This window comes from Balaenoptera ricei, chromosome 13 (assembly GCF_028023285.1).
Source record: "Balaenoptera ricei isolate mBalRic1 chromosome 13, mBalRic1.hap2, whole genome shotgun sequence".
In the NCBI taxonomy this organism is placed as follows: domain Eukaryota; kingdom Metazoa; phylum Chordata; class Mammalia; order Artiodactyla; family Balaenopteridae; genus Balaenoptera; species Balaenoptera ricei.
This window is the reverse complement of record NC_082651.1, coordinates 11,598,875-11,625,443: the sequence shown is the minus strand read 5'-3', so window position 1 is coordinate 11,625,443 and position 26,569 is coordinate 11,598,875. Positions and strand designations below refer to the sequence as shown.

Below are 26,569 nucleotides of genomic sequence, written 5' to 3'. Positions count from 1 at the left end.
CCAGAGTAATGAGAACTCTCTCGTTCATTGTTGGTGAGAATGCAGATAGAGCAGGTAGAGCCCCTTTGGAAGAGAGTCTGGCAGTTTCTTTTTTTTTTTTTCACACACACACACACTGTATTTTATTTTTACAAGAGATAAATCGACTGACACCAAGCACTGTACATGGATGACCACAACAAAAGCAACAATGACTGCAATCACCAAACATGAAACACACTCATACTATGTCATAGTATTGACATTCAGTAGTCTGGCAGTTTCTTACAAAGCCAAATATAGTCCTACCATATAATCCAAAATACTCCTAGGTATTTGCCCAAATGATCTGAAAACTTATGTCCACACAAAAACCTGCATGCAAATATTCATAGCAGCTTCATCCATAATCATCAAGAAATGGAAGCAAACAAAATGTCCTTCAACGAGTGACTAGATAAACTATGGTACATTTATATAGTAGAATACTATTCAGCAGTAAAAAGGAATGAGTCATCAAGCCATGCAAAAACATGGATGAATCCCAAATGCATATTGCTAAGTGAAAGGTGCCAGTCTGAAAAAGCTACATACTATATGATTCTATTTATATGACATTCTGGAAAGGGCAAAACACAGAGCTGGCAAACAGATCAGTGGTTGCCAGAGGTTTGGGGAGGGAAGAGAATTGAATAGGTGAAGCACAGGGTATAATTTGGGGGTCATGAAACTATTCTGTATGATACTGTAATAACAGATACAGGAAACTATACATTTGTCAAAACCCATAGAACTTTACAGCATGAGGAGTGAAACTTAATGTATGCAATTTTTAAAAAAAAAAATCATTTAAAAGTTGAGGGGATCCCAGAATGGAATGCAGATTTGACAAAACAATCTAATAAATACCACAAATGTATGAAACCAACTCACTGCCAGAGGTAAGGGATAAAAGGACTGAACTAAGTAACTTTGGAGCTGAGTGTAGGCTGTAAGAATAAAAGCAAAATGAACTGAACATAGTACTGCACTGTAGACGACAAAGTTGTTTCCCATGGGGTTATGAGTTAATTCTGGAGCCACTATGCACATATACTGGAATTGAACAATTAAGCAAATGTTTGGCAGATAGTTGGAGCTAGGTTTCTCACTGTTGGAGCAGGAGGTTATAGACAAGCAAGGGGAGAAGTCTAGAATGATCCATATGGTAAGGAATTACAGTTGAGACATCAGTATGAAGTTTAGCTCCATATAGATACAAAGGGATACATATTTATAGATCTCTGTGTATACACAGGTTAGTATACAAACATGCATTTCCTTCCTCCATCAACTGAGAAGACCTAGAAGTAGTAACAACACTCCGATAGCAACAAAAACACCTAGCACCCAAATCTTGGTTTCTAAAACCATTCTTCAATGAAAGGAACCAGGGCTCCTTGTGGAAATGCCTGATCCTAGGGCTGGGGCACAGGACCATGAAACCAGGGGTTTTGAGAGCCCGGCTTTAATGGATTACACTTGGGGTCACAGTTTGGGTAAAATCCAGCTGATGAGGTATGACAGCCATTCCTGCCATAAAGTTTTCCATACAGATGCCTGATATTTGTTGGGAAATGAGATCTGAAAAGGGTCATATATGTTTTTCAGTAGAAGTTCCTAATCATACTGTGAGTATTCAACCACAGTGGAAGGAAGGAAATTTTCCCTCTGACTACAGGGTTCCCTCCTCCCACCCACATCTCCTGGGATGTCCTAAATCACACTTTCCTGGCAGCTGTCATCTTACTGTTCTCCTTTGTCCTTCTGCAATCCAATTGGTGAATTTCTAATTCTGGGCCGACCCAACCATTTCGTTTCCCTACCACTGCCCCAGGTACAAACTAAATCATCACATTGCTAAGCCCTGCCATAAATACAGGATGGACCACAGCACACTACTCAGGACTGGGTCTTCCACGGTCTCCACAAGCCCCCTTCTTCCTCGCCTCTCTCCTCCCCAAGCCTTTGATGGCTTTGGAGCCGGAGGCTCCTCCTCCAAAGTTTCCACCCCCACTCCTGCTCCCTCTCCTTAGACCTTGACCTACCTCTGCATTCCTAAGAGAATAGAAAGCATCTGTTAGAATGCTCTCAACGTCTTCGTCCCTGCTTGAAAATTCCTCTCTGTCTCCCCCCTCTCTTCAGACTTTCTGTCCCTCCTGTCTCTGAGGAAAAACCATCTGCTTTGGTTTCAGGGTCATCCCTCTACCTGTGCTTTAATGTCATGTCATAAGTCTCCCTGTGACCTTCCCACCAATCAACCTCCCTCTGTCTGGCAGCATTAACCTCCCCCTTTCTACTTCCTCTTTCCCCTCTGGGATGAGCTCAGACGTGCTCAGGTCGCTCCTGCCCCTGTGATAGCATTCCTCCACCCCACAAGCATTCAAACGCTGGTCCCATATCACCTCCCTTGGTTGAAGGCACGGCTATAGTCCCACACAGACCTGGGTTCAAATCTCAGCTCTGCCACTTACCGGCTGGGTGATGCTGGGAAATAACCATGACCATGCTAAAGTCTACGTAGGGGCTTCTGCATGCTGGGCACCCAGTGAAGGGCTTCACTTACAATAAGACAATAGCTCACGGCATCCCATCAACAACCTCAGGAGACGGGTCCATTATATTTCATTTAGAGAAGAGAATCCAAGTAATTTGTACAAGTTCACACAGCTAATAAGGGCAGACATGGAACTCAAACCCAAACTGCCTCACATTCTGTCTCCCAAGAAGCCTAACACTGGTCCCAAATCCTTCATCTATGGAATATCAATCTTGGTGCCTCCCTTCATTGATATATATATACTACCAAATGTCAAATAGATAGCTAGTGGGAAGCAGCTGCATAGCACAGGGAGATCAGCTCGGTGCTTTGTGACCACCTAGAAGGGTGGGATAGGGAGGGTGGAAGGGAGACGCAAGGGGATATGGGGATATATGTATACGTATAGCTGATTCACTTTGTTATACAGCAGAAACTAACACAACAATGTAAAGCAATTGTACTCCAGTAAAGATGTTAAAAGAAAAAATCTTGGTGCCTCCCTTGTGGAACTCCTGTAAGAATTAAAAGAAATGACGTACGGAGAGCACTTAGCATGAAAAGTGCTAAGTCTGGCACTCAATAAATCAGCATCACTCAACAAATGGTGGCGATTGCTGACCATACATGCTTTCTGGAAATTCTCTCCGCTTGGCTTCCACGAAGCTATGACCTGGTTTTCCTCCCACCTCTCTGACCCATCTCTTGCATTCCCCATCATGCCCGTTGGCTTGTCCTTTAAATATAGGCTTTGCCCAGAGACCCTCATAGCTCCCTCTTCCTGCACAAGGGGAACCTACTCCCCCAGCTTCAGCCAACGACTCCCAGAGCCTCCACATGCCTGCCTGACACTTCTGCAAACTCACTTCTCCCTCCCTAAACCTGTTCCTCCTCTGTGTTTTCCATTCCAAACTAAGATGCCCCGTGAACCCCAAGCTAGAGCTCATTGCTTCTTTCCTTAGAAACGATCAGTAGCGCCCCATTGCCAACAGAATAAATTGCAGAATCTTTAGCAAGGCAAGCAAGGCGCTCCATCATCTGGTCCAAACCATCTTCCCAGCTGCCTGCAATAGCCCCAGTCTCCTGGAAGGTTGCAACCATGCCTCTCTGCCCCAAGATAGGCTCTTTTCCCAGCTCAGCACCCAGATGGTCCAGCAGTTCCAAGCATGGCATCACGTCACATCCCTCACTGTCCTGGGAATCATCTCCAGACTGGCTCCATTTGTCTGCGTCTCTATGTAAAAATGAAGCCCAGAAACCAACATGGTCCAGGAACGGAGTGGAACTATGCACTTCTCTTAACACAGCGTGTCCTCTTCCTGCGCCCAGCAGGCCAGGTCAGGATGGGTTCTAACTTCGACGTGGCAGCCGCGTCAGCCTCCACTGGTCACGTGACGGCGTGTTCCCAGGGCACCCACACTGGCACAGGATCCTTTCAGGTCTACACTCTGCTTTTCCAACAGGACTGAAAACCACTGAAGGGCAAGGACTTATATCTATGCTCTGTCCTCCAAAACTCACAATCTTCTCATGCATTTAGTCCATCTGTAGTGAGTAAAGGAGAGGATTTGTAAGGTCATATGTAAAGGTGGGGTTATGTCAGAGGAAAGGTCATACTTAAACTAACTCCTCCCCTCCCTTTCTAAAATTCTGCTTAATTTAAAAATGGAGTATAGACAGAGAGTAAACTTTTTATATTAAGTATCTCTAGTGATTAGAAGCTCAGAATCACGCTGAAACACTGACAAAAGTGTCCTCTAAATCCGAGTGGCAGTGGAAGGTCTTATTTGACTGACAAGATGAGTCCCTTTAAAAGTACCGTCTGGAGCACGGACTGAAACGAAGCCTGGTGAGACGCCAAACACAAGAAAGGGGAACCAGCCCCTCAGCGCCTCACACCGTGACAGTTATTTATTCAGGCATGAAAACTGGGACACCGTTCTTTCGACGCTAATTAGACAAAGAAATGAGATATGCAAATATTTTTTAAAAGTCGACTCACTACAACATTCTCACCAGACGAAAGTTAATAAAGAAAATAGGACACCACAGGGTCACGCTGGGGCCAAGGCCCGTTGCTCTGACTACCTGACCTATGATATCCCTGGGAACAAAAATCAAGTTCGCATCTAGGGCTGCCTCCACAACCCTGGGGACAGACAGGATCCAGTGCTCAGAATGCCACATGGGTCAACTCAGCTCAAAGGTCAGAGGTTACCCAAGCAAGAGGCATGGAAGTTGCCGGAAACCTAAGATGCTGCCCTTGGAGGCCCCATGTCCAGCACTCCTTCTCCAGCGCAGCCTCAAAACACAGGGTCTTTGGCCAGAGGAGTTCAGTGGGGGCCCTGTGGGGCAGGGTGGGTACAACACTGCACCGCCCCACCCAAGCTGTTTGCCATTGCCAAGCTACCTCCCATGCCAGCCTCTGTCTTCTCATCTGTAAAACAAAAATCATGGCAAAGCTGCCGTGAACACGGGGTGAGAAAATGCCCATGCAGCATCACGTGCCTGGCCCGCTGTGGGCGTTCAGCATCTGGCAGCGGCCCTCCCTGCTCCTGGACCTCGATAGGATGAAGATGCCTGTGATGGGCAGGGGAGGTCACAGGGCTGAACCAGTTCACAGATGTTTACTGAGGGCCTCGTAACAGGGCAGCACCTTGTGCTGCATGAAGCCCCTGTCCTGAGCAGCTAATAGTCTAACGGGGCAGATGGAGGAGAGCCATCAGTTAACACCTGGGCTGGGATAAACCAGGTGCCGTGAGAGCTCTGTGCCCGGAAGGTCAGCCACAAGGGTGGGAGATTTCCTGGAGACAGAACAGAAGAGGTGAAAGGGAAAGAGAGAGCCTGGGAGGGTCAAGGGCAGAGGAACGGTTTGTGCAGACCTGGGAGGTGACAAGGTGTGGCTTGTTTGAGGAACTGCAATCAGGTCTATTGCTGGAGTACGAGATCAATTTCTCTCACCCAGAGAGAATACCCCTAAACCCAACTCCTCTGCAGCTTGGGGCCAGGGCTACTCTCTGAAGCTTTAATCCTATTACGTGGCTGCCTTTAGAAACCATCCCCGGACCTGTGTGTCATCCACCCAGAAGAGCACTCCAGTCACATCAGCAATGTCGTCAGACCCATGAGGCTCACCCGTGAGCAATCTGCAAGGGTGAGCCAGGGAGCAAGTGAGCTTTGCAGGAAACAGAAACAAAGGAGTCTCTGCCCGTAAACACGCATGCCTGGACTACAAACACCCTGGTGGGGGCAGGTTCCAAAGTTATAAAACAAAGGTCTGGATACACGCGTAAGAAATGGAGAATGTTTGCTTTTATTTTTTTAAAGATTCAGATCAGGGTCCCAGTATCCTTAATACATTTAAAATATCACATCTGATCTCCACAGAGCTGTCATCTGGACTGATTTATTCTCCACCAAAGAAGGCTTCCCTTCACCACGATATTCATCCATCCATCCACCCATCCATCCATCCATTCCCCAAGTGCTTAACTAAGTGCCAGGCCCAGTTCTAAGTCCAAAGTAGACAATAGTGACCAAAAAGATACAGGTCCTGCTCACTGGAAGCTGACATCCCCAATGACCAGTCTGAAAGTTCAGGGACCCCCAGGCAAGACCTACTTGCCCCTGAGTCTCATGAGCAGCAAAAAAGGTGGCTCTAAAGAAGCCCTCAGTCACCCTGCCCAGGGCCAGCCTGGCAGGCAGGAAATGCCCATTCCTCAGGAACCTGATTATGCTCCAGCTGCCTCTCCAAACGAAGGTCAAGCAGCCCATGGAAGCTCTGGCCACGTTAAACCCTCTGCTCATCCATAACGGGCTACGTTGGTTCACTCTTCTCTGCCTTCATACATGGTCTCCCCTCCACCTGCAATGTCCTTCCCTTGCTTTGTTTGCCAACCAATTTCTACCTGTCCTTCAAAAGTCAGTATAGGATCTTTGTGGGGACTCATCTCTGAACAGCTTAAATTAACCCTGGTGGTCCTTAGTCTGGTCCTGTCATAACTCCCTTATAGAAGTAACCTCACATTGATCGTAATTGCTGGTTTCCAGTCCCTCTGCCCCCCAAACCCCCTCTATCCTGCTAATTGACCCCAGCTAACCCTTGAATTAAAAAAAAAAGATAATTCAGGGAGCAGAATTCTGAAAAACAATCTCTAGTTGATATCTACAGAGGATTACAGAAGCAATTGCAACTAAAAAAAAAAAAAATGTATCTCTATAGAAAAGGAATAGATAAGAGAAAGAGCTCTCGAAAATTAAAAATAATTGTATAAATAAAGAGGTGTAATCAGGAAAATGTCCAGAACATAGAGAAAATTCTATTGAAAAATATGAGGGAAAAAATAAGAGAGGCAATCAAGATAACAGTTCTAACCTCCAAATAATTATAGTTTGAATTATCAAAGAACTAGTAGAAGAAAGTTCCCCAGAATGAAAAGAGATATTAGTTTTCAAATTGAAGGAGCCTATCAAGTGACATGCAGGATAAATGAAAAAAAAAAAAAAAAAAACAGATGTAAACACTTTCTTGAGAAATTTCCACATACCTAAGACAACCAACTTCCAGAGACAAAGTGCAGGCCTCATCCAGGGAAATATATGACTTTCCACTAGCAAACTTTATGCTAGAAGCCAATGGAGCAACACCTTTAAAATTTGAGGGAAAAAGATTTTCAACTGGCAAGTCTCAGCTAAACTATCAATCAAATGTGAGGGCAAAATACAGACCATTTCATACACACAAAGAATCAAAATATGACCATGCATACACCTTCCAGAGGAAATTACTTGAGGATATACAACAAAACCCAAAGAAAACCAAGCAAAAGGACAGTAGGGGATATAGGAAAAAGTTGACCTACTCCTAGAAATCCAGTAAAAAGAATAATATTTAGAAAATGATTGCTGTACATCAGGCTTAGAAACAAGAGATTAAAAATTAAAATAAGAAATCAGCTCCACTGAGTCAACTTGGCACGAAGGGCTTTCTCAGACATTCTTCTCTAAAGGCAGGGTCAGTGGCTCCTTTTTTTCCAAACTCCACTTTGCTCAATGATGATTTTAAAATGGTGATAATGGTGATTTTATAAACTCTCAATTTAGTCACAATTAATATGCTTTTTTCCTTGGGAGTTTTTTGATGATTTTTACTTTGTCATGTGATTAAAAATGTATGACCAAAAAAAAAAAGAAATCAGCTCCATAAGACCTTCCAGGAGAAAAGTGGTCGGATTCCATGCAACAGAGAAAATGAGCACGAAGCTGGAAAATATTACTGATATGATGATATGGTGATGAAGACATATGTTTCTGCTCCCAACAAGAAAAAAGAAAGGCAACTGGAAACTCCAGGAGAAACCAAAAACCTTACAAAAAATACAATAATCTAAATAGTAAGCAAACAAAAATGTGACATGATTTTGAGTAATTATAGAGTGTCAGAAAAGTGATTTAACCTTGATGCTAGGAATAGTGTTCTTCAAATTGTAAAAGTGTCATGACACTGGACCTACAGAGAGAAAACACAGTTCTCATATACTACATAGTTCTACAGTGAAGAGTACTTCATAGCCCTGGCCATAATAATGTAACTTAAAATCCAGAAGCTAGATTATAGTTACAGAATCAGCCTTGACAATATAAAAGTCAATGTTCCAATCAACAGAGGCTGGGAGCAGCTATAAAGGAGTCAAGAAATGGGGTTGTTCAGATAAGAAATGGAAGCTTAAGAAGATTCATAGGCACCTTGGTAATCCTTGAGAGAATTAAAAACAATAATGTAAAAATCAAAAATTGTGAGGGTAAAAAAAACTAAAAGGAGGGACAGGGGTGGGGTGTGGTGTAAGTGAACTAAACTCTTATCTCCCATAGCAAAAATGTAGAAATGCCTAGAGTCGATAAATAAGAGAGTTACAACTCACAAATATTCCACTAACCATCGTTTTGCTTCTCTTCTTAGCATTTATAAGGGGTTTGTGGAGGCAAATTTAAATGGTCCAGTTCACTTTTTAAAATTTTTCTGAGGAAGTGTGAACTTTTTTGGCTTATTAAATTTCACTGTGGCAGGCAGAGGTATTCAAAAATCATTCCACTGGACTGAGCTCAAAGTTGAACACACTCGATGAATGTTCATTATACGCAGACCTTTTCCCCATAAAAGGACATTCAATGTAAAGGCCAGCCTGTCTCCCCTCCCCTCTCCTGCTCCCAGTACACAGATGCTCACGTGGTGACACACGGCTATCAGGCAAAGACGGCGGTGCCATTTAAAGAAATCAGGTCTCAGGTCCCAGTGGGGAAAGAAGCCTGGATTCTGGCCCATCGGCTAAGCATTCGGCATCTGCCAAATCCCAGTTTGGGTGGAATCTCCACGTTTTTAAATGTAGACAACAAATTATTTTAAATGTTTGGTTTGGTTTGGTTTGGTTTGGTTCGGTTTACCAAAGCAAATAAAACTGTGGGCCAAAGAGGTCCAGCAATGCCAAGGAGCAGAGTCTAAGCTGAACTCAAAGAACCTCTTGCTTGAGGATTACTAAGTCATCCCAGTGTGAGTCAGGGCAGACTCCAGTGCCAGAATGCCGCAGCAGGAGGTCCAGAAAACTCTAGACAAACTGTTACCTCTTTCTATATCTCAGTTTTCCCATCGGGAAAATGGGAATCATGACAGCACCCATCTCATAAGGCTGCTGGGACGATTAAAAGAGCGACTACGTATAAAAGGCTCCGAACACATACAGGGAAGCACTGGGTGGATTCGTCAGCTGGGACCACGGAACGGAGTAATGAAACGTGGAGTGAGGAGAAGGGACGGTGACCTGTACCAGCACCTGTGCTACATGGAGTATCAAGTTTCAGGGGGAAAATCTCCTAAGGACAGCAAGCCATCCATCCATCCATCATCCATGTCTGACCTTCCAGGTGGCACAGACGGACCACAGACTTCCATGGAGAGGCGAAGCTCCTCACAGCTGCTGCCTGGGCACCCTTTCTACCTGTCCTCGGTGAGCAGGCTGCTGGAGCAGAGGAAGGCAAGCCCCTCCCAAGCAGGACCCAGGCCCAGAACAACTTGGAAGCAGTCCACACCGGCAACAACATCACTCATTCCCTCACAGCTAACACGGCCACATCCCAGGGTTTGAGGAGGCTGGGGTTTCCCACAGGGCTTAATCAGCCTCTGATGACTTAGTTGAAGGGACCTTTGTTCCTTGAAACATTGTCACAGCCGCAAACATCTAACATTCCTGGACCACATCAAATCAGGAGGGAGGCCCCAGACTTTTCTCTCCTGCAGCACAGAACGCCATACAGCACTGTGTGTGCTCGGGCTGTCCATCTGCAAATGTGACCTGGGTACTGTGCTCCATGGGGAAGAGCCGGATGCCAACTCCTAGGTCTCTGTGCCAGAGAGACCCAGAGGCTTCATTTAGAAATGTTTCCATAGAAGATGTGCATTGGACTCTGATCTCTGTGGTCCCATCCCACCATAAATATCCTGCGACCCTGTCTTTATGAAGAGTTATTCTCAAACCTCCACCACCACCTGCCAGCGTGATCCCTGGAGGCTTCCGCACACGATGGACCCCCTGAAGGTACTGTAGTAGCTCAGTTACCTGGATACACCTGAGCCACTGGAGGGCACACACACGCACCAGGTCAGCTCTGCTCACCGCCCACTGTGTCTCGTGCAAGGAAAGCATTCCACATGAGCTTACAGAATTGAAGCAAATTCAAAGCAGCAATTCTTTCAAATACCCATTTCAAATATTCATGTCATGTGCTACTTATCTATGGTCGTACTGGATCTTTAGATCTTTGGCTTTGGAGGAAAAAGGCAGCAGATGTATCTTTAAAAAAAATAAATGTCTACATTTCAGTTGTTAAAAATGTAAACAACTGCCATGGAAACACCACAAAAAATATTTAACCATTTTCACATCCACCCAAAATGCTGCAAACTTATTTTCTAAGACATCTGTGCGTCAAATTATATCCTGAAGAGTCATCAAGATAACTCCACATCCTTTTGCACAGCAAAGGAAACCATAAACAAAATGAAAAGACAACCTACAGAATGGGAGAAAATATTTGCAAATGATGCGACTGACAAGGGCTTAATATCCAAAATATACAAACAGCTCGTACAACTCAATGACAGAAAAGTAAATAACCCAATCAAAAACAGGCAGAAGACCTAAATAGACATTTCTCGAAAGAAGACATACAGATGGCCAATAGGATGCTCAACACCACTAATTATTAGAGAAATACAAATCAAAACTATAATACAATGTGGTATCACTTCACACCAGTCAGAATGGCCATCATTAAAAAGTCTACAAATAACAAATGCTGGAGAGGGTATGGACAAAAGGGAACCTTCCTACACTGTTGGTGAGAATGTAAATTGGTGCCGCCACTATGGAAAACAGTATGGAGGTTCCTCAAAAAACTAGAAATAGAACTGCCTTATGATCCAGCAATCCCACTTTTGGGCATATATCCAGACAAAATTATAATTCAAAAAATACATGCACCCAAATGTTCACAGCAGCACTATACACAATAGCCAAGATATGGAAACAACCTAAACGTCCATGGGCAGATGAATGGAAAAAGAAGATGTGGTACATATAAACAATGCAATACTACTCAGCCATAAAAAAGAATGAAATAATGCCATTTGCAGCAACATGGATGGATCTAGAGATTATCATACTGAGTGAAGTAAGTCAGAAAGAGAAAGACAAATACCATATAATATCACTTACACATGGAATCTAAAATATGACACAAATGAACTTATTTACAAAACAGAAACAGACTCACAGACATAGAGAACAGACTTGTGGTTGCCAAGAGGAAGAGGGAGGCGGGGTGGGAGAGGGGTGGATTGGGAGTTTGGGATTAGCAGATGCAAACTATTACATATAGGATGGATAAACAACAAGATCCTACGGTATAGCCCAGGGAACTATATTCAATATCTTGTAATAAACCATTATGGAAAAGAATATATATATATATACACATATATATGTATATATATATATGTGTATATATATGTATATACACACACATATATATAACTGAATCACTTTGCTGTATACCTGAAACTAACACAACATTGTAAATCAACTATACTTCAATAAAAAATAAATTAAAACAAAAGATAACTCCACATCCTATTTACAGTTTTGGTCTTGAGCCAGACAATTATTAGGCTGATGCATCCCCGTTCTCCTTTTATTGACCACATTGTAAAAATCAACACTCATAGCTGGTAAGAAGCTAAACTAATGAGAACCAAAAAAACCCAGCCAATTCTTACATACAAAAGTAAATAAATGTAAAGGAAAAAATAATCTGCAAATCATTACTGGTATTTGTCACCCTCTGGTGGTCAGCCTCAGGAAGCTTCTACATCAGAAAACTCTGGGGACTGTATTTTACAGACAATCCCTCTGAGGATCATCCAGGCCAAAGCCCTGATCCCATGGGACTTCCCCAGCGTCAGAGCAAGTTCTGCTACTCTGCTCCCCACACTGTGTGTACGTGAGTGCGTGTGAAGATGCTAAAGAAAGAACTCCAACCTGAGTAGAAGAAGATAAGCAGCGTGACTCCGCTTCCTCAGAGCACACACAATGCATCTAAAAAGACGAACATACAACTGACGCGGATGAGTCACTGCTTTCGTCTCTCCAATACCACTCTCTGCGTGAAGAGATGACTGGCCATGTTACAAAAGTGCCAAGAGAATAAATATACGGCAACTTCGGCTCACCAATTTCAACAAAACACACACTGGTGAGTACCATACATCTTCAAGACATTACTCTAGGGAACCCATTTCGTCCCCTCTCTCCACCCTCCATTATGCCACATTGTTTGAGGGGACAGAGGTCTCACTGTGCTCAGTATTAGAGTATGCCCATTTCTTTCCAAACCTATTCAATTCAGTCCCCACACTGAAGCCCTCATGTGTACAGGGCCCTACAGATGCTCCTTATTCGAGCCTACTGCTAGAAGAGGGCCTGGATCCAGAGGATGGTGTTTGCCTCTGGCCTCTCCCTACACACTCCTGCCTGGGGAGTTTTTCTAAAATATGGTGTCCATTAGGTAAGTGACTGCTTTTGTCTAGAATATTCCACACCTCCCATTAACTTCGAAATCATAGAGGAACTGATCATCACTGTGTTCAGAGTCTTTGTAGTAGAATGGGTGGGTAGATGGATGGATGGATGGATGGGTGGATGGATGGATGGGTGGATGAATGGATGGATGGATGGATGGGTGGATGAATGAACAGGTGGGTTACGAGTGTGCTGGTGGACAGGTAGATGGATGAGTACATGCATGGGAGGATGGAAGGAAGGAAGGGAGGGAGGAAGGGAGGGGGGAAGGGAGGGAGGGAGGAAGGGAGGGAGGGAACGAGGAAGGGAGGAAGGGAAGGAGGAAGGGAGGGAGGAAGGGAGGGAGGGAGGAAGGGAGGAAGGGAGGAAGGAAACGAAGGATAAAATGACTTCCATGACATTTAGTGCTCTACTAGGCCCTGCACTGAGACTGAATAAAAAGATATGATACCTGCCAAGTAAATTTTCTGTTAATAATGATAAAAATTAGATCAATCTAAGTGACAAGAAGAAGAGATGAAGATAAAATGATGCCAGAAGAAAATAAAAATAGGTGACCTCCTAGCAGGAATTAAACAGACAAAAATCTGGTAGTTTTATAGTGGTAGCCACTGAAATTGAAGTTATTAATTTAAGAGGACTGAGTGAGCTTCAACTCAGGGAGGAATGTCATAGCATCTGGTTCAAGGTCATCAGGGCAGATAGAATGTCACACTCTGACACAAGCTGTCTAGCCCCAGCCCCAGCCTGTGACTAAGGCACACAAGCATGGCACTACAGGAACCAGACACCGGGGAGAGAACACTGACGTCAGGGATATCTCTGGGGATGCATCAGAACCTGGGTGAAGAGGAAGCCCCAAGGCAAGACCAGAGACCAGCAGGAACACACAGCCTGCTCTGCCCTATGTTCACCCAACGCTCACAGGCCCAAGTGACTGCACCACCTCGCCCCTTGTGCTTAAAGAGCCGCCTCTGACTCAGAAGGATACTCAGATGCCCCAACCTCCTGCTCTTTGTTGTTCTAATTCTCCATGAACCCTCACCATCAGAAGGCCTTGGAAAGGTCATTCGAGGACACGATATCCCCAAACCCCCATCAACAGAGGGGAAAGACTCTCTTGAAAATGTGGGCTCTAGCACCTTCCACAGACCCTTGATTCACATCCAACAATGCTCACCATCGGGAAAGGCCGTGTGTCTATCACAAGGCCCAAGAGTCCCACCTGAAACCAATTTCTTCCCTTTGCTCTCCCCTCAGCCCCAGGAGACAGGAAAAGCTGCCCACCATCTTCAAAACCACAACCTTTGAGGACTCAAAGATGGTCATTTGGGCTCTCCAGTCATCTCTCAAGACCACGTGTCCTTCACTGAACCCCAGGAGGTCAGCCAGACGGCACGGAGCCCACCGCTCCCCATCCCACCACGTGGCTCTCACCATGACCATAGCCACTTTTCAGCCCCATCCAGCCTCAGCCTCCTAATTCTCCACCCTCAGCTCTGAGCAGCCACTACTACCTGGGGGTAAGCATGTGTTATAAACCCTATCTGTGATCCTCACAACCTCAGATGTCATTTTTAATCATCAGTATACCTGAACTTGATTGTATAAGCTTCCAGGTCCCTTTTAACAATAATAACAGCCTAGGGCTTCCCTGGTGGCGCAGTGGTTGAGAGTCTGCCTGCCAATGCAGGGGACACGGGTTCGAGCCCTGGTCTGGGAAGATCCCACATGCTGCGGAGCAACTAGGCCCGTGAGCCACAATTACTGAGCCTGCGCGTCTGGAGCCTGTGCTCCACAACAAGAGAGGCCGCGATAGTGAGAGGCCCGCGCACCGCGATGAAGAGTGGCCCCTGCTTGCCGCAACTAGAGGAAGCCCTCGCACAGAAACGAAGACCCAACACAGCCAAAAATAAATAAATAAATAAATAAATAAATAATAACAGCCTACATGTATTGATGATTTAGTATCTAAAGCCCTAGCAGTCCCCTACATATGAACCTTCAAGTTGCGAACTTTCAAAGATGCGAACGTGCGTTCACATGTCCAATCACGTAAGTTAGTTCACGTGTCTGGCATACATTGTCACATGTGTGCATCCTCTAAAAGTGGTTGTGCCGTTATGTACTTTACTATACAGTACTGTGTAGAGTACAGTAGTACAGTATCTTTATTTCAAGCCCAGGATGTCCGGAAGCAAGCGTAAAAGCAGCGGTGATGTAGCTGGTACTGCTAAGAAGAGCCAAGCAATAATGATGGAAACAGAAGTGGAGGAAGAAGAAGTAACTGAAGAACCGAAGAGATTCACGATGCAGGAAAGGGCAAGGGGATTTTCTTTCTTTTTTAAAAAAATTTTTTAATAATTAATTTATTTTTATTATTTATTTTTTTATTTTTGGCTGCGTTGCATCTTCATTGCTGTGTGCAGGCTCTCTCCAGTTGTGGCGAGCGGGGGCTACTCTTTGTTGAGGTACGCGGGCTTCTCATTGCGATGGCTTCTCTTGTTGCAGAGCACAGGCTCCAGGAGAGCGGGCTTCAGTAGTTGTGGCACGTGGGCTCAGTAGTTGTGGCTCGTGGGCTCTAGAGCGCAGGCTCAGCAGCTGTGGCACACGGGCTTAGTTGCTCTGCAGCCTGTAGGATTTTCCTGGACCAGGGCTCGAACCCATGTCCCCTGCATTGGCAGGCAGATTCTTAACCACTGGACCACCAGGGAAGTCCTAGGATTTTCTTTATTTGAGGAGGCACTGTTAGTTTTTGAGGCACAGGACCCGAACCTAGAATGGTACACAAAGGTTGCAGCAGCCGTTCAGAATGCAATCCAGTGCTACGCTGTCAGTGTCATCCATGACAAGGAAAAAAGAGCTACTACCCAGACATCACTGGATCGTTTTTTCAAGAGGGTAGATAGAATTGAATCCAGCAAGGAACCAGAACCTGTGCCATCAACGTCAGGCGTGAGTGAAATTGCAGCTTGTCCTCTGTCTCCTATTGCTGACGATACTGCAGCTCTACCATCTCCCACCTCCTCTCCCTCCTCCAGTCAGTAACTCTTCTTGCCTGTTCACTCGATGCCAGCCCCTGTATGCCAGCTGTTGTACTGTACTACTGTATTTTTCAAGGGACTATGCTGTAAAATTTAAAATGTTTTATTTTTTGTGTTTGTTTGTTTTTTATGTATTATTTGTGTGAAAAGTATTATAAACCTATTACAGCGTTAGTTGGGTACGTAGGCTCACTTTGTTGAACTTACGAACAAACTGGACTTATGAACGCAGTCTCGGAACGGAACTCGTTCATATGTAGGGGACTTACTGTGTAAGCCCCTTACAGGTATTAATTCCCTCAGGCTTTACTACAGCTCTACGAAGGGGTGCTGTTATGATTTTTAGAGGTGAAGAGATGGTTCAATAACCTGCCAAGGCCATGCAGAGGCAGAATGCAAATCCAGAGAGGCTGATTCCAGAGTCCATGTTCTCAGTGGCCTCACTCCGGAGTCTAGAACAGGCACAACATTCCAACTGCTTCCAGACATGCCAACCCCACTCCTCGCAACTCAGCAACTTTACACGGGGCATCTTCCCTTCCCTCGGCTCAGCGCTGGCCACTGGGGCAAGGCGATCAGGACAAGCACGGCTCCCAGCGGCTGCAGTGCTGGCTAATGCCTGTGGTGAGGTTCTTCCTAACCCAAGGACTCAGCGGCCTGCTGGTGGCCTGCCATGACCCAAAGCTGTAACTCAGCTAACTCAGTAGCTCACACCTGTGACCAAGCATCTCCAGCTCCTAGGTATTCAGGCACTGTATCGGGCTGCCCCTGTTCCCCCTTAATTCTACTGTATCTTTTAATAATATCTACATGTCAGTCTTATCTACTCAACATGCTGGGACCATCCTTCCAAACACGGGGCCATCTACTACCTTAACAAGGACCACCAAAGTCAAAGGAAGCATAGCCAGTGCCCATCTCAGGCAAATTCCTTTACCTCCTCTGCCTCAGTTTCCCCATATGTGAAGTGAGGGTACCGATGGAACCCTCTCAGAGTTGTGTGAGGAGAAATGAGTTAACACCTGTAAAGCACTTATGACAGGCATGGCTTATAATAAAGGCTCAATAAGTATTATTTTCTTGTAACAGTCTTGGTAGTGGTGGTGATGGTGAAGAGACGAATTAACTCATGGAATTTTCACAATGTTTCCATCAGATGGAATTTTTTTTTTTTTTTTTTTTGGCCTCATTTCACGCAGTGAGAAAACTAAAGCTCAGAGAAATTGAAGTGAAGCCCCAGGCCCACTACGCTCCAGTGGCAGCAGACCTTGAGCCCATCCGGGGGGGGCCATGACCGTGGGGTCTCCTCCCTGCCAGCGGTTAGGAGTGGTGGCCTCACCCTGACAGAACAAAGTCACTTGACGCCTCCAGCATCTGTGCTCTGCAGGGTGTCCCCATGGCCGGGGAGGCCCAAAGACTCAGCCTGCGGTCCCCCAGGCTCTCCTGGCCAACCACCCAACCCCGGGGGGGATCTGGGCCCCGCTTTAACTGTGACCTCACCAAGCACACAGCAGAGTTGCCAAAAGCAGGCAAGGCAAACAAGGGCCAGCTGATCATTTCACTCAAAGAAACAAGAGAAGCCGTAGCTTTCTCCACAGAAACCGTGCTTTCCAGCAGCCGGCAGGGTGGGCGTGGTCTCAACGATCCCTGGATCCAGAACCGGAGAGGCAGTCCAGGACTCCTGACTTGTACTCAACACGCAGATCCTGCAGTACGGCCCCTGCGAGTCGCTGACACCCTGTGCGAGGTGCCCACCCACCCCGGGTGACTCCCTGACCACCAGGGCCTCATCCCTAACTGCAAAACGGGCGCCAACACAGTGCCCCCTCCTGGCGCCGTAAGCCGGCACGTACATACGAAGCAGACGCGAAGGGCAGTGCCTGGGACGGGACAAACAGGAAGGAAGAAAGAAGACACCTTGTTCTGGGCGGAAGAGCCACAGAGCGTTAGAAGGAAGATGCGGCAGCATCCGTCCCAGTCACCCTGGCAACAGGCTGAGGGGTTGGGATGGGGAGGCACGGAATGAACACATACTGAGAACTGATCTCCGCTAAGAACTAACCCAGGTGCTTTCTATGTGAATTCGGATTCATTCTTCACCCATTCTTCCAAGTCCTATTTGCTGTGCACCTACTCTGTGCCCAGCATTGTGTGGGAGGCCGAACACATGGCAGCGAACGAGGCCGGCAGGGCCCCTGGCTGCGTGGAGCTTCTAGGGTTGCAGGGGAGACAGCCATCACACCATGAGTCGGTTATAACCACAATAAACGCTGCGAGGGGAGGGCAGAGCCTTGGAACATGACAGAGGGACCGCTTGCGGGCCGTGACCTTTCTGAAGGAGGTACATTTACCGGAGCTCTGAAACATCCGGGAAACTAACCAGGCGAAAGGTGGGGACGGGCTCGCCAGGCGGCACCGCAGCACGAGGTGGGAGGGGTGAGAGGTCGGTCGTGGAAGGCACTGGAAACTGGAAGAGAATGTGCCTTGTTCCTGGAGGCACTGTGAGGCCACAGAGGGTGACAGGGTGGCTGGGATGGGGCCAGGAATTTAGAACTGCGTCCGTCTGTTCTGTGCAGCGGTTCTCCAAGGGCGGTCCTGGACCGGTAACCTCAGCGTCACCGGGTAGAAATGCAGATTCTCTGGCCGCACCCCAGAGCTGCTGCATCCGAAACCCTGAGGGTGGGACCCGGCTACGGAGTAACACCTACTTAAAGGATTAGGGAGACTCTTTTGAAAGTGGGCACCAGCTTGCCTTATGCTAGAATATTATTTCCATGCAAAATCGACCCAAAACTCTGGGCTAGACCTCATGTACATTTCACACTTCCTCTACTTCTGCCTCCAAACCCACCGTGACTCTCCCCAGCTTCCTTCCTCCTTCAGAAAAGGCTTCCCAGCACCGCCCCCCCCACTCCGACTTCGGCTGCAATGTGCATCCCCCCCCCCCACCAAAATGTCTTAGTTTCCTTTTCCTTTTGTCTCTGCTAATCATTTAATCAGACATGGCATTTGGGGCACAAACGAGAGCATGGCTATTACAGCAAGACTTTAAGAGAAAATCTGAAGATATTGAGAAACGCTATGAAAATGAGAGATAACCATGGGGGAAAAAAAACACATCTGGGCAGAGTTTAAAATGACCAGGCGTGCTGGCCTTGAGCAAATGTCACCGTGGGGAGCCATGGTGACAGTTTTCTAACACAGGAGGAATGCCCTTTGGAGAAAGGGATCCGTTTTCCACTCATCAGTGAGCACAGCAAAAGCAGGACCTTCTCAGGTTTCAGCTGAGAAAGCATCTGTCCTGTGTTTAAGCTGCAGGAGGGGAGGAGCTGCCAAGAGAGCGGGTGAGATCATCCTCGCCAGAGATGCTCGCGATGAGATCACAGCGGCCGGGGTCCGTCAGGGACGACACATCGGCCGTATCTGGACCACGTGGGTCTGAGGCCCGTCCAGCTCTGCGAGGGGTCTCCCCGTCACCGGGCAAACCCGCCTCCCAAACAGGGCAGGTGCCGACTCACGACCACCGTGTTTTGCTTCAGATACTCAGGAATCCAAGGGACACCACGCACCTCTGCAGAACGTCTCAGATCGCCTGGTTGCCTGGAGGCCAGGACTCCAGGCGTTTGTTTCATGGAAAAGCCCATTTATTCCTCTCCCACAGCCAACGCCTATCTCCCCAGTAACAGCAGCGGGAGCTGCCATCACACCAGCAACAGCTCTGAGCGACGGAGCCCTTGCTCTGTGTCCGCACCGCACTCACATCCTCACCCAGGCCTCACCATTATCAGAAGGCCCATTTTACAAATGAAGAAACTGAGGCTTAAAGAAGGCTACTGATTTGCCCACGCCCCCATGGCTGGTCACATCCAGGCTGAGGTTTGAGCCCAGGGTTCTCTGATTTCAGAGCCCACGATCGTGATAAGGCCCGTACGTTGCCAGGAACGAAGTGTGTGTGTCAGATGCCCAAAAAGGAATTGATCCAAATGTGCCCTCCTCCCCAGACCCTCCGGAGTTGGCAGGGGCTGGCCCCTTGATAATGCTCAGGAAAATGGAGAACGGGTGCCTTTTAAAGATCAGCCACTCTGTGTCCTCTCTCCCCACCCCCACTGCTCCAGATCTACTGATACTTAAAAACCAAGTCTCTCCCAGAAGGCCCCCCCCATGCCCCATCTACACCACCCTGTGCCTGCCCCCCAGGACTCCACCACTGGCCTGAATGGGCGGACCGGTCCCTGGCAGTGTGGACATCCTTCACACGACATCACCCACTCCAAAACGTTAACAGCACAGGGTTTCTACGGCACCTTTAGAGCCAGGAACCAGCATGTGGTTTTAATATTCACCAGCACTCTCCTCAGAGGGGCCCTGAGGCTGCTGTGATCAGAGGGGCTATTGTGCAGATACGGCTGTCCCCGCTTCACAGAACCCTGATCAGATTTCTGTCCCATCTTCTCTACAGTGCAATTCTGGGCTCGTCTGCTTTCTCTCCTCTTGCCTCCTTCTGGAGTCTGGAAAAGGGCTGAAAAACAGTGTCTATCACAGACTTGGAAGCAGTATTTTCCTCCGTACTTTGCCGCTGTGCCAGCGCCTTGGCCTCACCCCTGGGCCTGCATCCTGAGGCTCTCCTGGGGCCTCACTGACTCAGCCGGTTCAGCTGAGACCCGCTGAGCCACTCTGGACCTGGGTCTTCAGAACTGAATACGCACCCCACTCACTTTAAAGAGCCACCGAAAACAAGCACATAAAGCAGCGCCCACGGGCGGGCAGATGGTCACTGGCTCAGGACTGAGGGTCACAGCTGCACCCACTGGCGGGAAGGGCACCACATGAGAGAGCTCGGTCAGGCAGGCTTCCCGTGAGCAGTGCAGACCCGGCAGGAGGGAGAAAGGAAGGATTTTCCTGCTTTCCAGGTGGCTGCACACTGATGTCAGGCCTGGAGTCAGGTGAACGAAACTTACTCCTTCTTGATGGAGCATCGGGTTCAAGCCACAGATGGATATTCACGGGTATGTCAATTCTCCTTCCAGCTTCCCCAGGCTCAGTGGAGCTTAAGAGATACAAAGAGACGGGGAGGGACCAGAGAACAGACAGTGCAGTGCCCTGCGGAGCAGGCAGCCTTCCAGAGCTTTTCTCTCCTGGCTGCTTTTTCCAAACCAAGACAGAGGAGGGGGCGGGGGTGAAATGGGAGGCAGAGTTGGCTTCTGGAGGTCTGGCCTCATGAACTCCTGCCTGTGATGGTGACTGTCACACGCCAAACAGCCGCGCCAAGCATCAATGCTCCCCAGTGAATTCAGCCAAGGCACGCAGGCCCTTATCCATGAGTCAGCTCTTAGCTGCTTTTCCAGAAGATGTGTTTGTTCTGAACAACCAATTATTCTCCCGGGACCATCTTTAGTGGCCCTGTTGCCGCACCGCCTATGTTCCACCCACCGTAATCAGCAGCACACATCTGGGATGCAGGGGGATGGGACCCCACGGTAAGAAGGCTGCAGAAAGGTTCTCTGTGCAGGGCCAACTGGCACTCGCTAGCATCTAACCAGCAACCCAGGCCACCTTACACCAACCGTGGCTCAAGCAGCTCAACTCTTGACATTGTTACTCACCCCTTGACATTGTTACTCACCCCTGGAACATGCAGAGAATAAATAGCGAGGGAAATTAACATCAGAGTCAGTTACCTTCACAGAGCCCGTAGCTTGGAAAGTCACAGCCAGTCTCGAAGGGGTCAGCACCGCCAATATCGCATTGAATCTTGCACTCTTGTCCTTAATGGGGGAGTGGTACTGCCCATCTGGAGCCACAGAACCGAACCTGCGGTGGGGGAGAGGCAGGTGGAAAAGAGAGATGGGGTTAACGTAAGAGAAGAACATGGCGCCTAGAAATGAGGTCAGGTGGCTCCCACGAGCACACACAGGGAAGTCGCACAGGGTTCCCCATCCTGGATCCTCCCTCACAAGACAGCAGCGTGGGGAGCAGGACAAGTGCCTCCCCAGGAGATGCTGAGAAAGGCTCAACTCATGGAAAGTAAGAGCAGATTTCCCGCCACTACTACCCTGCAACTCAGCAGTGGACTATGACGAAGACAGGCATGAGGACCGAAGTCCCAGCACACTTATGTTTTCTTTTATGAGTTTTATACTTTTAACTCTTACATTTAGATCTGTGATCCATCCTGTGTTAATTTTTGTATATCATATGAGGTAAAGGTCATATGAAGGTCAACTTCATGCTTATGATATCCATTTGTTCCAGCACCATTTGTTGAGAAGACCATTTTTCCCCATTAAATTATCTTGTCACCCTTGTTGAATATTAATTGACATAAGTGCAAGGATTTATCTCTAGATCCTCTATCTATTCCATTGTTCATACATCTAGCCGTATGCCAATTCCACACTATCTTGATAACTGTAGATTTGTAGTAATTTTTCAGATCAGGGATGTGAGTCCTCCTACTTTGTTCTCCTTTATCAAAATTGTTTTGGGTAGTCTGAGTCTCTTGCATTTCCATATGAATTTTAGAACCAGTTTCTCAGTTTTTTCACACACACAAAAAAAGGCAGCTGGGATTTTGACAGGAATATCATTGAATCTGTACATCTGCTTATAGACCCCTTTTTGATCAAGTGATAAACCAACACCCCCAAAGTGTGTTGCCTCTGCTGTTCTGTAGTATTTGGGAGGCAGCTTAAATACCAATGGAATGGCTTTTAAATCAAATCTTGCTTACCAAAGAATATTCTATATATTCTCATATTTTCTACAGACCGTGTAGCTCCCTATCATTTTTCTTTCTGGTTGAATCTGACTTTCTAATCCCTAGTGCATTGGATGAATGCTAAGCCAGTGGGTCCAGGTTCTGGCCGAGGACTGTCCAGTCCATTAAGATCCTATTAGTATGGATGAAAAATGGAGAGCTCCACATCTGTGGCTTTCCTTCCCTCTTCCCCATCTCCGAGAGTGGAGGGATGCTGATAAGTCACCAGGAAAGGTACAGGCACCTCTGGGGAAGGCTGGTGGTCCTATGATTTGCTGGCATGGGCACTGGTCATTCCTGAGGAGGCCTGGGGCCTTCATCACCCACCAGGACAACTACAACGATGCTTCTGTTGTTTCCATTTCATTTCCTACCAATTCACAGAGGGAAAAATGTCAACCAGAATTTGGTCCATTTTAAGTTTGTTTCCACCATATCTTCCTTAAACTTTTGGCATGTGTGACATTTATTTACTGGCAAGAACTTGCAGGCAGTAAAAAGGAGTAAAGTTACCCCAGTGTTCATTGCAGCACTATTTACAATAGCCAGGACATGGAAGCAACCTAAATGCCCATCAACAGAGGAATGGATAAAGAAGATGTGGTACATATATGCAATGGAATATTACTCAGCCATAAAAAAAAGAACGAAATAATGCCATTTGCAGTGACATGGACGGACCTAGAGATTGTCATACTGAATGAAGTAAGTCAGACAAAGACAAATATCATATGATATCGCTTATATGTGGAATCTTAAAAAATGGTACAAATGAACCTATCTACAAAACAGAAATAGAGTCACAGATGTAGAAAACAAATTTATGGTTACCAGGGGTGAAAGGGAGGAGAGGGATAAACTGGGAGACTGGGAGTGACATATACACACTACTATATATAAAATAGATAACTAATAAGAACCTACTATATAGCGCAGGGAACTCTACCCAATATTCTGTAATGACCTATATGGGAACAGAATCTAAAAAAGAGTGGATATATGTATATGTATAACTGATTCACTTTGCTGTACACCTGAAACTAACACAACGTTGTAAATCAACTATATTCCAATAAAAATTAATTAAAAATAAAAATTAAAAAGGAGTAAAGTGTTAAAGGAAAATCTATAGGAAAGCAAGCAGCAAGCCTGATGGCTTGCTTCTTCACATATTTAAATATCACTGTAGTTCAGGATTTTTATTGGATACATGAAATGCTGCTGAGAAAAGTAAAGTTAATTGGTGTTTCTTAGCCTCTGCAAAGAGCATAGTGAACCCCTGGGGCTCCACCCCTGGAATGCACTTGTAGAAGCAACCTTCACCTCATTCTTTCACCCATCTGACCTCACTGAGGGATGCTGGGAAATGACACTAAGCACCTCTGATATTATCCACCCAACCAGTACTGGTTAGAACAGCCTCTGAAGCTGAAGGATGGTACCTTATCTCCTGTCATCCACAAAGGAGGCAATAACACTAATTATTTTATGATAGCCAAAAAAAAATTTTTTAAGGAAATAACCTAAATACCAACAATAAGGGATTGATACATAACTTATAGATCATTTAACAGTCTATTATGGCAATATTAAAAATGATAGGGGCTTCCCTGGTGGCGCAGTGGTTAAGAATCCACCTGCCAATGAAGGGGTCATGGGTTCTATCCCTGGTCCGGGAAGATCCCACATGCCGCGGAGCAACAAAGCCCGTGCGCCACAACTACTGAGCCTGCACTCTAGAGCCCACGAGCCACAACTACTGAAACCCGTGTGCCACAACTACTGAAGCCTGCGCGCCTAGAGCCCGTGCTCCGCAACAAGAGCAGCCACCGCAATGAGAAGCCTGTGCACTGCAATAGAGAGTAGCCCCCGCTCGCCACAACTAGAGAAAGCCTGTGCGCAGCAACGAAGACCCAACGCAGCCAAAAATAAAATAAATAAATAAAAATAAAAATGATAATGCCTATGTGTATTTATTGTTGCACAGAAACATTGGACATATAATGTTAAACAGAAATTACAAGTTAAAAAAAATAGAATTTCTAAGGGGACTTCATTCAGTGAAAATCGAACATCTCTCTCTCTCTTTAGATATAACCTCATAGAGAAAAGTCTAAAGTGTTATACGTGAAAGGATAACAAACATTGTGTCTGGGTGATAGCATTTGGGATAATTTTAACTTTTTTTGATTTGCTTATCTACATTTCTCAATTAATTGTCAGTAAAATTGTAGGAGAGGTTATGAGAAGACACTCTGGACGTACAGCCCACGAGACCCAGGAACCAGGCCTGGGAAGGCGGGCAAAGAGCTCACACGCGCAGCAAGTTCGAGTTAAGGAGACAACTACTCACTTATCCAGCAGGTTCTCCCTTGGTATCCGAACCTTGTCAAATCTCAGAATCCCGTTATCAACACCATGCAGACCTAGAGAGAGCAGACGGGAAACGGAGCTGTAGGGGGCAAGTTTATGTGCATCAGAAATACTGTCCGGGCCACTTCCCAGGTCTGTCGCTGCTAAAACGCAAAGCCCTTTCTCTCACTTCCCGAATTGTTGCTGCTTTCTTATTTGGGGTGGGGATGCTGTTTGCTTGTTGCCATGAAGAGTGGTGCCTGCTTCTCCAGCCCCCTCCTTCCTACCAAGAATAGAGGAGAAAATGCTAGACCCTCTGTGCAGACCACCTGCTCTGAGGCCAGCTGGGGGGTGGGGTCTGGCGGGGACACAGCTTCCCACCTGAGCAGTTGCTGTGACTAGAAAAGGGAGAATTCTAGGCAACTGAAAGAACATCAGACTGAACACAGAGAAGGAGGAAAGCCCCTTACGCCCCCCAGTGACGCAGAACTCAAATTCCTCCCCCTTCTCGGTGCTTCCTCCCCAGAACAGGGGGTGAATTTGTGACAGCAAATGCCTAGAAGACATTGGGAAACGGCCAGAGGGACAGCAGTGGGTGGGTAGGGTGACCACGTCCGAAGAAGTTTCTTAAAATCTGCCAGACCCATTTCCTCAGAACACCTGTCGGAATCTGGGGTCTATTTTTTGTTCATCTCACACTTAGGGAGACTTACTCTGGGAGAAAAGATCTTTTTTTAGTGCAGGTCTTATTTAGAACATCACCCCTTGACAAGGTCACAGTGGTACTTACGAGCTTACAAAGAAACCAGCTCAGACTTTCTGGGTTTGCCAGTGTCATGAATGTCTGGCACCACTTCATGAGGGCCGGGTGACCCCTCTACTCTCAACAGCGCTTGACACGTCAGGTGTTTTCAAGGGATCAGGGCCTCAGTCACCTAAAGCACTTGCAGCCCATTCCTGCAGGCACGCGGTGGTCAATATCCCTACAGGGCCAGGGTGAGTTTAGCCCCATCCTCCAAAGGATCGTCTCCGCCCCCTTCCCTTCTGCTCTTTCCTCTCTCTTTTTTCCCTTCTCCCCCCACCTGCGTTTCTGGCTTCACTTGGCTGGGGACAACCAGTGGAGCCCACAGGCATGGCCTGCTCTCACTGAGCATTCTGGGTTGCACTGTGTCTCCCCCAAGATTGATACGTTGCAGTCCTCACCCCTAATACCCGTGAATGTAACCTTATTTGGAGAAAGGGTCTTTACAGAGGCTATCAACTTAAAATGAGGGCATTTGTGGGCCCTCATTCAAATGACCAGTGTCCTTATAAAAAGAGGAAATAGGACACAGACAAGCACACAGGTAGAACGCTGTGTGAACATGAAGATGGCCACCTACAAGCCAAGGAGAGAGGTCTGGAGCATAGCCTCCCCATCCCAGCCCTCAGAAGGAACCAACTCCCCTGACACCTTGACCTCGGACTCGTAGCCTCCACAATTGTGAGTCGATACATTTCTGTTGTTTAAGCCACTCAGTGTGAGTACAACAGCCCTAGCAAACTAGTCCATGGAGGCAATCCTTAGGACCCACTGAGGCTGGTGGCTCTGGGCCATGAAAGAGAGAACCTCAACCTGCCCTCCAAGGGCCCACAAGTCCAAGAAGGAGAGAGGAGACGAAAACAGCTGGGGACAGAGCTGCCTCATGACTAGTAAACACGAGAGGCTGGGAGAAATGGGACCAATGCG

The 26,569-nt window shown here is 46.8% G+C and overlaps 1 protein-coding gene across 4 annotated transcripts in view; it reads right to left on the bottom strand.

The window, feature by feature from the left end:
• The window catches only part of ACOXL (acyl-CoA oxidase like), a 367,866-nt gene that overhangs the window by 272,658 nt on the left and 68,639 nt on the right, over positions 1 to 26,569 (bottom strand). For all 4 annotated transcript variants that reach the window (XM_059942311.1, XM_059942314.1, XM_059942312.1 and 1 more), the window contains 2 exons: positions 24,842 to 24,914; positions 21,410 to 21,542 (listed from right to left, as the gene is read on the bottom strand). In XM_059942311.1, coding sequence (XP_059798294.1) covers positions 21,410 to 21,542; positions 24,842 to 24,914 — 206 coding nt within the window. The remainder of the gene's footprint in view (positions 1 to 21,409; positions 21,543 to 24,841; positions 24,915 to 26,569) is intronic.